The sequence below is a fragment of the Schistocerca americana genome, chromosome 2 (assembly GCF_021461395.2).
Source record: "Schistocerca americana isolate TAMUIC-IGC-003095 chromosome 2, iqSchAmer2.1, whole genome shotgun sequence".
Lineage (NCBI taxonomy): Eukaryota > Metazoa > Arthropoda > Insecta > Orthoptera > Acrididae > Schistocerca > Schistocerca americana.
Genome location: NC_060120.1, coordinates 447,056,274 through 447,069,510, shown reverse-complemented (window position 1 = coordinate 447,069,510; position 13,237 = coordinate 447,056,274). Strand labels below are relative to the sequence as shown.

Sequence of the window (13,237 nt, the reverse complement as noted above, 5' to 3'; positions counted from 1 at the left end):
GGGTATTTTTTGACATCAGTATGGTGTACAACACTACTTGGAGGCCCAATATTCTGTCAGCTACACAAATGGGGCTTTCTTGGTCAACTCCTCATCTTCATTTGATCCCTCCTCTGAAAACATCTTTTAGATACAGAGTCTATGATATGCGATAAGATAGTTTTGTCCAGGAAAATGGTGTTAATCCAGAGCAGTGTTTTAAGTGTCACACTTTTTTCTATAGCCATTAGCTGTGTAACGTCCACAATATGGAGCCCTGTCCAATGCTCCTTATTTGTGGATGATTTTGCATTCTTCTGCTTTTCCTCCAATACTGCAGCAGCAAGTCATTAGCTGCAACTTACGGTGAATAGGTTGGAGGAATGGACTACAAACACCGGTTTTATATTTTCTGCAAGAAGTATGTTCATTTTAATCTTGTCATTGTTGTTTTAATTCACCTGACTTGCATATGTGGAACACCATTGACGCTTTTAAAAACTGTGAGGTTTCTGGGCCACATTTTTTCTGCAGACTGTTGTGGTTACTACACCTAAAAGACCTGAGGCCAAGTGCCCAGAAGGCACTGAACATCTTGAAGTGTCTAAGCCACAGGTCCTGGGGAATGGACAGGGCACATCTGCTGCAGTTTATAGGACCTTTGTGCAGTTGTGGCTGACTGTGGTGCACAGTGTGTGGGTCAGTGAGGCTTTCTCACCTGAAGATCGTTGATGCTGCACACCATGAGGAGATCAGGCTGGTCACAGGCACTTAAAAGACCAGCCCCATACCTAGTCTCTGTGCTAAGACTGGTGAATGGCCGCTTACCATCCATCGGCAACTCATGGTTTTGCTTCAGGCATTAAGTTCCAAGCTATTCCAACTTCCCCAGCATACCATACCATTGCTTGGCCAGCTATGGAGTGCCTCTCTACTGATCGTCCACAGGCAATGAGGCTGTTTGGGATCTGTGCAGAGTGTATGTGGTCCCTTGGTGTGTGGCACGTACGGGCTCATATCTGGTTACTACAGAGACCCAGGGAGGTTTTAGATTTAGTGCAGTATAGGGTGATTGATCTCCTCTTTATGTTTTTAATTCAATATTTTCTGACATTTTAAATGAGCGCCACAACTTTATAGCTGTATTCACGGATGGGTCTAAACAGATGGATTCCATTGGCTGCTCTGTTGTTTTCCCTGATTGTGTTCTTAAGATTCAGTTGCCTCCAGATTTCAGTGTCTTCGATGCTGAATTATCTGCGATCCTGAGGGTCTGAATTATCTACGATCCTGAGGGTGCTGTAGCAGATGAGATGTGCCGTACCTGCTAAATTCCTCATGTGTTCTAACTCCGTGAGTGCCCTTCACTTTCTGCAATGCATGTATCCAGCCGATAAAGTAGTAACGATATTCAGAATGCCCCTCTGTACTTACAGAGGCAAGGGAAAAGAGGTATGTTTCTGCTGGGTGCCTGGGCATACGGATATTGTGGGGAATGAAAGGCCATATGTAGCAGCCAAGGAGATGTTTTGTGACTCTCAGTTAGTTGAGTGTGCCATCCCCCTGCACAGTATTGCCTCACTGTTAAAGTACAGTGTCATGCATCAGTAGGAAGAAGAGTTTCTGGAAGTGACAGACAATAAATAGTGTCTAGTAAAGTGTGTACCTACTTCCAGGCACGCAGGCAGGATTAGGTCCTCCTTACTCATCTTCGAATAAGCCACAGTCCTGTGACACACACCTTCTTGCTCCGGCAAGAGGACTCTCCAGTTGTGGCGCTTATAATGTATGGATTACTGTGCACCACATTTTACTAGACTGTATTCTCTTTTGAGACCAGAGGACTGTGGCAGATTTGCTGACACTTCTGCCCTCTACTTTACTTGACATTCATCCAAATGTTGTTAGAACTTTAAGATTTGTAATATGTCCAATTTGTTCTGTAAAATTCTAGGGTGATGTTCTGAATGTATTAACAATGTGACTAGCTCACGCTTTTTTTAAAAACTGGTTAGACAGTCATATTTCCCTGTGCTGTTTATTTTAGCTCCTCTGTCATTTACATTATGTTTTAATCCCAAGTTTAGCTTTGTTACCCTTTCTCCATTGTCTTATGATGTGAGAGATGGAGTGATTGTGTCTGTCACCACGAGTGAGATGGGGGTGAGTGAGGTTTACTCCTCACAATGTTTAAAATTTTTTAGCCCTTTTACACACACACACACACACACACACACACACACACACACACACACACACACACAGAGAGAGAGAGAGAGAGAGAGAGAGAGAGAGAGAGAGAGAGAGGAGGGGGGCAGGGGCAGGAAGAATTGCATTTCATGGTGGAAAGGTATGGAACAGGGTCAGTGACTGATGTCTGTTTGTTTAGATTAGATTAGATTAGATTAGATTTACTTTCATTCCAATTGATCCGTAGTGAGGAGGTCCTCCAGGATGTGGAACATGTCAGAAAAACAACAATACATGACAAATATTTACAACTAAAACAAATAAGCTAATGTACCATTCCACAGGTCCCAAGTGGAATGATCGTCATTTTTTAATGAACACTAAGAGTCATTTTACAAATACTATTGCACTGAATTTAAAATAAAAAAGTTTTTTATTTATTTATAAGGTAAGAAACATGTAATACAACTACTGTAATACTTATTTACAATGAACACATTACTGCACTGAAATGGTGCAGAAGTTAGATTATACTTACACACTTACACACACACAAGCACACACACACACACACACACACAAATTTTCAGTGAACACATTACTGCACTGAAATTGTGCAGAAGTTATGTTGTACTTATATACAAATCAGTTGGTTTTCCTAAGAAATTCATCAATGGAGTAGAAGGAGTTGGCCACCAATAAATCCTTTAGGCTTCTCTTAAACTGAATTTCATTGGTTGTTAAGCTTTTTATGGCTGCTGGCAAGTTATTGAAAATGTGTGTTCCTGAATAATGCACACCTTTTTGTACAAGACTAAGTGACTTTAAATCCTTGTGAAGATTATTCTTATTTCTAGTATTGATTCCATGAATTGAGCTGTTGGTTTGAAAAAGTGATATATTTTTAATGACAAATTTCATTAAGGAATAAATATATTGGGAAGCTGTAGTTAGTATCCCTAGTTCCCTAAACAGGCTTCTGCAGGATGTTCTTGAGTTCACACCACATATAATTCTTACTGCACGTTTTTGTGCCCGGAAAACTTTAGCTTGGCTTGATGAATTACCCCAGAAAATAATCCCATATGACATTATGGAATGAAAGTAAGCATAGTATGCCAGCTTTTTCATTTTTATATCCCCTATGTCTGACAAAATTCGCATTGCAAACAGAGATTTGTTAAGACGCTTCAGCAGTTCTGTGGTGTGCTCCTCCCAGTTGAATTTATTATCAAGCTGTAATCCCAAGAATTTAACACCGTCCACTTCTTCTATCTTCTTGTCATCATATGTTAGACATATACTCTTGGGACACCCCTTACAAGTTCTGAACTGCATGTAGTGTGTTTTTTCAAAGTTTAGTGACAAAGAATTGGCTAGGAACCAGTGATTAATGTCCACAAATATTTTATTGGCTGATCTTTCTAAGACTACACTTGATTTGCTATTTATTGCAATGTTTGTATCATCAGCAAACAAAACAAACTTGGCATCTGGTAATGTTACTGATGAAAGGTCATTGATATACACAAGAAAAAGTAAGGGCCCCAAAATGGAACCTTGTGGGACCCCACATGTAATTAGTTCCCAGTTGGATGATGCCTGATAGCTTGATACATGTCTCTTTCCTAATAACACCCTTTGTTTCTTGCCAGAGATATAAGATTTGAACCATTTTGCAGCATTTCCTGTTACACTATAATATTCTAGTTTACTTAAAAGGATATTGTGATTTACACAGTCAAATGCCTTTGACAGATCACAAAATATACCAGTTGCCTGCAATTTTTTGTCTAATGAATTAAGTACATTTTCACTGTAAGTGTAGATAGCCTTCTCAATATCAGAACCTTTTAGAAATCCAAACTGTGACTTTGACAGTATGTTATTTGAGATAAGATGGTTATAAAGACGACTGTACATTACTTTTTCGAAAATTTTTGAGAATGCTGGCAACAGTGAAATTGGACGGAAATTTGATGCTATTTCTTTATCTCCCTTCTTAAACAGTGGCTTAACTTCAGCATATTTCAGCTATTCGGGAAATATTCCACTGATAAACGACTGGTTACACAGATAGCTTAATATGTTACTTAGCTCAGAATCACATTCTTTAATTAACTTTGTTGATATTTCATCATACCCACTAGATGTTTTTGATTTTAAAGATTTTATGATGGACGTTATTTCTGTTGGGGTAGTGAGGGTCAAATTCATATTATGGAAGTTACTTGAAATGTCTGGTCTAAGGTAATCCATAGCAGCATCTACCGAACCTGACAACCCCATCTTTTCAGTAACAGTTATAAAATGTTTGTTAAAAAGTTCTGCAACACTATACACATCTGTCACCAATGCATCATTTACTCTTAATGCTATTTGTTCCTCTTCATGTCTGGTTCTACCGGTCTCCTCCTTCACTATATCCCATATTGTCTTTATTTTGTTATCTGATATGACTATCTTTTCCTTGTAATATATTTGCTTTGACATCCGTATTACAGTCTTTAATATTTTGCAGTATTTCTTATAATGTGCTATAGCATCAACATTGGAAATGTTTCGGATTGACAGATACAGTTTTCTTTTTGTTTTACAAGATACCCCTATTCCTCGAGTAATCCATGGCTTCTTTGTAGACTTTGCTCTAACCTTGGTAAGTTTTGGGGGAAAGCAGTGTTCAAATAAGGTAAGCACTTTATTAGCAAAAATGTTATATTTTTCATTCATGCCATGAGCACTGTAAACATCAGTCCAGTGAATGTCTCTGAGGAGTGTCCTAAAATAATCAATTTTTGGCTTACTGATTACCCTCTTGAGCTCAGATTTAACAGATTTTATATCCTGTTCAGTATTAACATTTAACAGAAGGAACTGCATGTCATGGTCTGAGAGGCCATTGACTATTGGTTTTGTAATATAATTTTGTTCATTTGACTTTTCTATAAAGATATTATCAATGGCTGTTTGTGAGCAAGTGGTTATCCTAGTGGGGAACTTTACTGTGGGAATTAAGTTGAATGATAGTGTTACTAACTCAAATAGGTTCTTGTTGGGAGAGTCTTTAAGGAAATCTACATTGAAATCACCAGCAACCACTATTTCTTTGTTTTTGGTTGTTAAATGGGCCAGTACAGCTTCAAGGTGGTTTACAAACAGATTAAAGTTACCTGCAGGTGCTCGATATACACTTAATATTATGAAAGATTTTTTGTGAAAATCTAATTCTGTTGCACATGCTTCCATATGCTGTTCTAGGCAAAATTTATGAATGTCTATGTTCTTAAGTTTATGACAGTTCCTGATGAATGTGGCAACTCCTCCTTTCTCCATTTCTGATCTACAAAAATGAGATGCTAACCTAAACCCTGAAACACTTAAAAGTTCTATACCAGTGGTCACATGATGTTCAGAGAGGCAGATTATGTCAGCTGGGTTTGAAGACTCTAATTCATCTATGCAGATAGTTAATTCATTAATTTTATTTCTCAGTCCTCGAATATTTTGATGCAATAAAGATAGCTGACATTTCACATTGACTGTCATGTGGCAGTGTGTCATACTGCAAAAGCTGTCTGAAGGCTGGTTGATGTTTGATGCCCCAGATAGTTGGCATGCAGAATCAGTAGTATGGAAGTGGCTGCTTCTGCTTAGTCGCTGAACTGGCAAGGATTTCTACTGGCGGTGATGGCCAGATTCCTGGTGCTCTGTCTTGGCACCGGTTGTGTCTTACCACATTACAGTAAAAGTGTAAAACACCTGTCTAACATGGTTACACTCTGTATACTGCAATTGTTTTTATACTGCTAACTGTTGTGTTAGTGAAGTGCGTGTGGGAACAGAGACTTGGTGAAAGTTAGTGATTGTAGTCTAGCACATCACATACGGCATTCAAGAACATGTTTTGTAATATTCCAAAGAACCTAACTGCTATTGTCAAAGACTTCTGAGTTCTTATTTAAACAGCATATAAAGTTCCTTTCACCTCTGCAGGTGTAAATGCAGTCATGATAAAAACACAGTAACAGGCAATGGTCAAAGAATGTGTCTAGAATTTGATGCTTTACAGTCTGACCACAGTACTGTATGCATGCAATACATGCAGTGACATTCTTAAAAGAATATATGGAACTGCATACATTGTTCTCTATGGAACTACATACATTGTTCTTCACCCAGAAAAAATTCGTGATAAAAATTGGGAATATTGCTTGGAGTATGATGAGAGTGATATCCGTACATAAACTGTACTGTCAGCTTGGAATAAAAATAAGTGAGGATATAGTTATAAACATCCTTTTATACACTGATAATATTTCTGTTGTACAAAAAAGAGAAAGTGCCTTTCAGTGGTATGTTTAAAAATTAGAACAGGTCAAAAAAGAGTACAACCTAGAAATATTAGATCCCAGGTATAATATGACTGCTTTCGCAGCGAAATACTCTACTTGATCAGTTATTATTACCCACAACACTATCTTTGAACAGATGTCTCACTCTTGTTAGTGAGGGCTGACAGCAGTTACGACTAGGTCAGAGGTGGAGAAATAAAAGTACTGGTCTTTGAATGTGTATGTGGGATCATCATCAGAACACTATTGTGGTACTGATTCTGACATGGGAGTGTTACGGAAGGACATGTAAACTACCCAGACAGTGAGAATAACTTTGCTAAGAAACTTCAAAGGATGCTCTTGATTTGATGAATGACTAATCATAAGTACAGAATTAATTCTTAAAACTGGAACAAAAATAAAAGAAAATTGAATGATCATACCAACAGAATTGATGAGAGGACCTCACACAGTGAAACAGGAATACAGATCTCTTAAGCACCACAAGACATTGGGAAGAATGGGAGCACCTTCTGGATGAAGCCAGAACACACATTTTGTTTACATGTTGAAGTGAAGAAGAAACTGTGGAAGTTGTCTCCAGGAGGAAGCTATGATGCAGTCATTGTCAGATAGACTGACCTAATGTGATGTTGCTAACAATAATGTTCAACATAATCCTCATCTGCAGTTTCCCTACTGTATAACACTGTGTTTTTTATTTTGATTGTAGTTTGTCTCTTATATTAAAAAAAAAGAATGTGCTAAATATGAATATACACTAGCAATAGGTGATATTTGAAATTACGTGTGATAGAACCAGTCACAAAGTATTATTCACATGACCTCATAATGACATAAGAGATATTATTCTGCCACTTTAGTAATATATAAAATCTTTGTAAATTTGGATATAAATCCAAATACTTTTTCTGCAAGTGTTGGCTCTGTTGCTCGATCAAGTTTATGAGGTCACTAGCTAATTTACTGTCAGTTGCTTCCTAAATAATTAACATTTTTCCAATATCTGGAACCCCCTCTCCTCCACCAGAGAAAGCAGTTATTACTCACAAACGAATAGAGCAATCTCCATTTTGAGTTTCGAGGGAAAAAACATCCATATTAAACACAAGGTCATTAATAACAATTTCAAGATGGCTAATAAATGCAGGAGGACAATGTATGTATAGTAAGAGCCTGTATGTATCAAACAACCAGTTTCAGGCACATGACATCCCCAACTGGAAGGGGAGGACAGTATGTAAATCTAGGCTAGCCCAGACAATAACCTTCCCCCTTCCAGAAGGAGAATTTTGCATTACAAATAGGTAGCAGTAAACCAAATGAGCAAAATTGTAGGCATGGCTCAATAGCCTGCTAAGCATTCAGCCTAATGTAATTCACTACCACTTCACATATTTTTTTGCTTTACACCAACTACTTGGCCACAAGTAAGGTATGTTTAGATTAAGATGCCCAGGTTGTCTGTCATAAAGCACAACATGAAGAGAGTGAAGACTTCTTAGTTCTACAGTACATATATATCATCTTGGACACTGAGCAAAAAGAACTGGACAAAGTCAGTGGTTTTTTGACTGAACTTTTTGTATCTAAAAGCTGAGCATATTCTTTTGAATGATTAGAGCACAATTAGTCAGCAAATTGTCTTAAGCCAGTAAATACAATAAAAATCAGAATTTGAAAGCATAGCCAGTGAAACTTGAGTTCCCTCCACACGTATGAAATGTTCAAACAGTTGAGGCCCAGATGCAACCAGAACACATTGCAGGGAAACTTAAACTCTCAGTAGGTGGTACTATGCCAACAAAAAATCATAATATGGCATATGCAAAAAAAATACAAAACGCCCGCATGTGCCCACCAATGTGCACGTGCACGTGTATCCACACACACACACACACACACACACCCACACACACACACATACCATAAATAACTAATGCTACCACACAACCAAAGGAAGTAGTACTGATCCCCCTGTTGTTTGATCAGGGAGAGAACAAAATTTACGTGACAACCTCTACCTCTATTTATTAGGTCACTTGCTAGTTTATTCTCAATTGCATTGTGAATAACATAATCCCAAGTGCTGGAAGTGTCTTCCAGAATCTCTTTGTTGTTACATTCCATAGGATTATTGGTACCAAGGTAATGTTCTTCAACAGCAGATTTTTTTCAGCTGTGCATGTGGTGCGTATGCGTTTTACACCAACCCTCCTTGATCCTGATAGTTCGACCAATGTATGACATGCCACAACTACAAGGGGTGTGGTAGGTGCCCACCTTATGCAAACCAAGATCATCCTCTACAGACCCTAAATGGAGCCTAATGTTAGGTAACCAACTGTAAAATGGCTGTAGACTTAAGTGCCACCTCATTATTTTCATCACTCACCTGATCGACAGTTGTTCTATAGCACAACATGTCTGATTTGTCTATCAGTATAACCATTCTGGCAAAGGTGACTGTGAGGTGGGCTAACTCAGTAGGCAGATTTCCTAGGTTTGAAATGACTTATGTTCTGTAAACCAATGTATCGTGTTGAGCCAGATAGTTAAAACTAACAGTGAACTTGCAAATCTGCTTGAGTTGGCTTTCTATAAATGGCATGCACTAATATATCACCAATCTCAATCTTGACCAACACGTCAGTAAAGGAAGGCACTCACCCTCTTCCACCTCCTTAGTGAAGTGATATTTGGGTAGATTGAAACCATAAATACTAAAAAGCCATTTAAATTCTTGTTGCCATGAGGCCAAACAACAAAAATTTTATCCCCGTATCTAAAAAAGCATACAGGTTTCAGTGCCATCTACTCCACCACACATCTTGAACTCTTCCGTAAACAAATTGGCAGTAATAGGGGATAGGGGACAAAGGGCTCCCAATGGCTGTGTGGTTACCCTAGTTTTGTGTGTGTGTGTGTGGGGGGGGGGGGGGGGGGGGGGGCTCTGCAGCTTGTGTTCTAGTGGTTAGCTGGTTAGCATTCCTGACTGGGTTGAACATTTTCTTCACTCAGGCACTAGAAGTTTATGTTGTCCTAATCATTTTATCCCATCTTCATTGGCCCACAAGTCATCAAAATGGTGTCAAGTAGAGGACCTGCACCTAGCAACTGAACAGCTCCAGATGGAGTCTCCCATCCAGCAATGCCATATGATCATTTTTTGAGTTTTGTCTTTCTGCACATGCCACATTATGGTTCTTGGCCAGCAGACCCCCACCTACCAAGGGTTTAAATTTCCTTGTGCAACACTCACACATTGCATTTGTGCCTTGAAATATTGGCTGATGTCAAAGATGGCCCCCAGAAATGTTCCCGTAAGTTACTTGAACACAGTCAGTGAAAATTCACAAGATTAAACACAATGTAAAGAAGTTTCATTGAGAGTAAAATCAGGAGTTGGATGAGAGCAAGAGAAAGATAGGAAGTTTCTTTTTAACAGGGAAATAAATTTCTCAGAGAGAGCTGCTCCAGAGAGAAAGAGATTCTCCCTCCAAACTTAACATACAGATTATTTTCCTCTGCTTTCAATCCTCTACCTCTGGATGAAGGACAAAGCTATGAGATTTCTTAATCTGCATCTACACCTCCGTATATATGTTGGTATGAGACAAAGTGTACTTCTCATATAACTGTTACACTCCTCACCTGGTCCTACTCAACCCATCAAGCCATTATCCAAGATGTTGACCTCCATCTCTGTCGATATCAAACCTACTAACCACCAGCAATACATCTACTTTTTTGCACTCTTCCTATTTACTAATCATTTTATTTTGAAGTACAGTACCCACATTATAATTCTGTCCATTGTCTTTGCAATTATCTTTTCGTTACTTTTACCTTCCATATACTTACTTGTGTGTTGCAGGACCAACTGCAGTGCCAGCAGTTTCAGGAGAACATTCCATAAATGGTGATGGCCAAGTCCACAGCCCTGCAAGTGGTAACAGCAGGACACACGATGTTGTGGTGTGAGAATTGTTGTTCAGTAAGAGTTGATGCGTATGTAACAAGGGCACTTCCCAAGTGCATTGCAGCAGGTGCTTAGCAGAGCTGCATGCTCCTAGAAATATTCTTGTATTATTCTCTCAGATTCTGTATTATCAACATATTTCTTCCCTGTACCACTTCTCCTACCCCCGTGATGTTACAAAGATGTCAAGCTTTTGTAGGTTCTGCATGAAATTAAAAGTTCACACACAAACTACTTCCACTTTTGTGGTCTTTGCAGGGTCTGCTGTTCCTTGTGAGCATGAATATTTTCTATCAAGGAGCTGTTGCATTCTCATAGATCACATGAATGATATATTATTAAGTTGATAAGCTACTGAAGATTTGTTTAAAATGTGGCTCATGTTGGGGAGAAAAACTTAGTGTTTCACACTATGGTTAAAAAAATCACTTTACAGCCACAATCACTGTTGTGGGCTACAAACAAAGTATTTTATATAACATCCATAACTAATTTATAGCTTTTGTAGTAGTGTCTCAACCTTGACAAGCAAGGTGTTATGTGTTTGGAGTATTTCTTGGGAATAATGCATTTTCATGTAGGGGTAAAGTGAAAAATGTAGATATTAATGTGTTAATTTACTTATATCTTTAGTCATATAAAACTTATGTGATGATGTTTGGTAGTGATCTGACAATGCCTCATGGAAGCAAGATAATTTTTAAAAGTGAAAATGTATTTAACTTAATATATGGCCTATAATTAGTGTAAAAAAGCTAAATATTCTACATATATTATCAGTAGGTGGGGAGGCAAAAATGAATGTGTGCTTGAAGCTGCTTTTATTGTTCTCACTATTGAAAGAGAATTTTTTTTAAATTTTAGATGCACACTCATAACATTTTCCTTAATATTACCATTTATGCAGCCATCAGTTTCTGTGGTCCATTAGAAGAAGCATTATCATCAAACTTTTTTCAAAGCATTATTATTGTTAATTGATGGACGTAGCATAGTGACAACATTTGTGCTTGTAATTAAGTAACTGCATAGTACTGGTTCACTTTCAGCACCAGATTTTATTTCGTATTATGAGTCCATCACTCCTCTCACAATGGAGTCCATGCTACAAATATACTTTTGTTACTAAATAACTAAATTATGAATGATTTGGCAGTGATGGCTACAATCACACTTTTAAGGGTTTTTCCCCTCCCTTAATGCCCTCTGATGAGAGGAGGACTTAAATTTTAAAAGCTGTATTTTAATTATCTGTGAACAATTTGTAGATGATGCAATTTAGGTTAAGTTCTTCCATCTTCAACATGTGTTGCATTTTCAGCTAAAAATATCAGTTAACTGAGATAGTGGATCATTTCTGAGTTATGAAAAAAATTAATTGAATATTCATCGCTTTATTGAAACTGTATATCGTGTGTAAAGAGCCCGTGTAACCACTGGTGTTTATTTTACACATGGTGCTACTACATTTGTCTGTCTTTGTATAACCCATGTTACATATATACGTGTGTGTGTGTGTGTGTGTGTGTGTGTGTGTGTGTGTGTGTGTGTGTGTGTGGGTGGGTGGGTGGGTGGGGAGAGAGAGAGAGTGAGAGTGTGAGTGAGTCATCATTCGTACCTTTTTATAATTGTAAACCATAAATTGTGGGAACTGCTTTTAATGGTGTCTGTAGTTTCCTTGCAAACTGAGCTGTGTAATCACCTAATTGCAGCTATGGTCAGTATACAAAATATATGCAGGATTATGTACCTTTAAGGAATTCATTTTTAAAATGAGCAGTAAAACTTCAGTACACTAAATCTGAATGAGACTGTGATATTATTGTTGCCATAACATATAAGAAATATGTAAAGTGTTGTTATTTATTGTAAAAAGATTTTATAGTTCTGCAAAATAAAATATTTTTGTTTCACCAACATTTTTGCACCCTGCATTGCACTTTTTCTGATTTAACTCATCAGGTTTGATGGGACAGTATGAGCCTAAACTATGTGACTGCGGATTGAGTCACTATATAGTTCACAGGAATGTGACAGAAAAATTTAAAACCACGAGTGAAGACTATAAAAATTAATAGTCCACTAAGAAAATTTACAATAAAACTCTAAACTACTACAAGGAATTCCTGTATCAGGTGTATACTCCCCAGTACAACTGGGGAAAAACCCAGGAATTTTTAAGAATTCTGGGAATTTTTCATTGTTTCAGTTTTCAGTTAATTTTTATATATATATATATATATATATATATATATATATATATATATATATATATATATATATATATATATATATATATATTTTACCAGTAAGAACTGACACTCCAACAAAGAATATTATTGTGGTACTTAAATCGGACAAAGGTAATGCTAGTGTTTTAATGGTACGGGAGGACTACATTAATAAGATTAATGTTTTATTAAGCAACTCAACATATCGCAAAATATGTAAGGATCCAACTACCCGAGTGGTGAGGTAAACAGCAGAACTTCTGAATCACATTTCCTTACCAAAGGAGGTAATTAAGAAACTAAAGCCAAATAGTTCAGTTCCACCTAGGCTATACGGATTGCCAAAGATCCACGAGGATAATGTGCCACTACGTCCAATTGTGAGTAATATTGGAGCAGCCACTTATGACTTAGCAAAGTATTTGGCGTCTTTGCTCAAACCAATGGTAGGAAAGTGTCCACATCACATAAAGAATTCTAGTGCAGACTTAAGTTATTGC

General features: G+C 37.6%; 1 protein-coding gene across 5 annotated transcripts in view; it reads left to right on the top strand.

The window, feature by feature from the left end:
• The window catches only part of LOC124594767 (E3 ubiquitin-protein ligase RNF13), a 130,096-nt gene extending 118,019 nt beyond the window's left edge, over window positions 1–12,077 (top strand). For all 5 annotated transcript variants that reach the window (XM_047133160.1, XM_047133157.1, XM_047133156.1 and 2 more), the window contains one exon: window positions 10,402–12,077. In XM_047133160.1, the coding sequence (XP_046989116.1) occupies window positions 10,402–10,508 (107 nt within the window). In that variant the 3' untranslated portion in view covers window positions 10,509–12,077. The remainder of the gene's footprint in view (window positions 1–10,401) is intronic.
• Window positions 12,078–13,237: the final 1,160 nt, after the last annotated feature.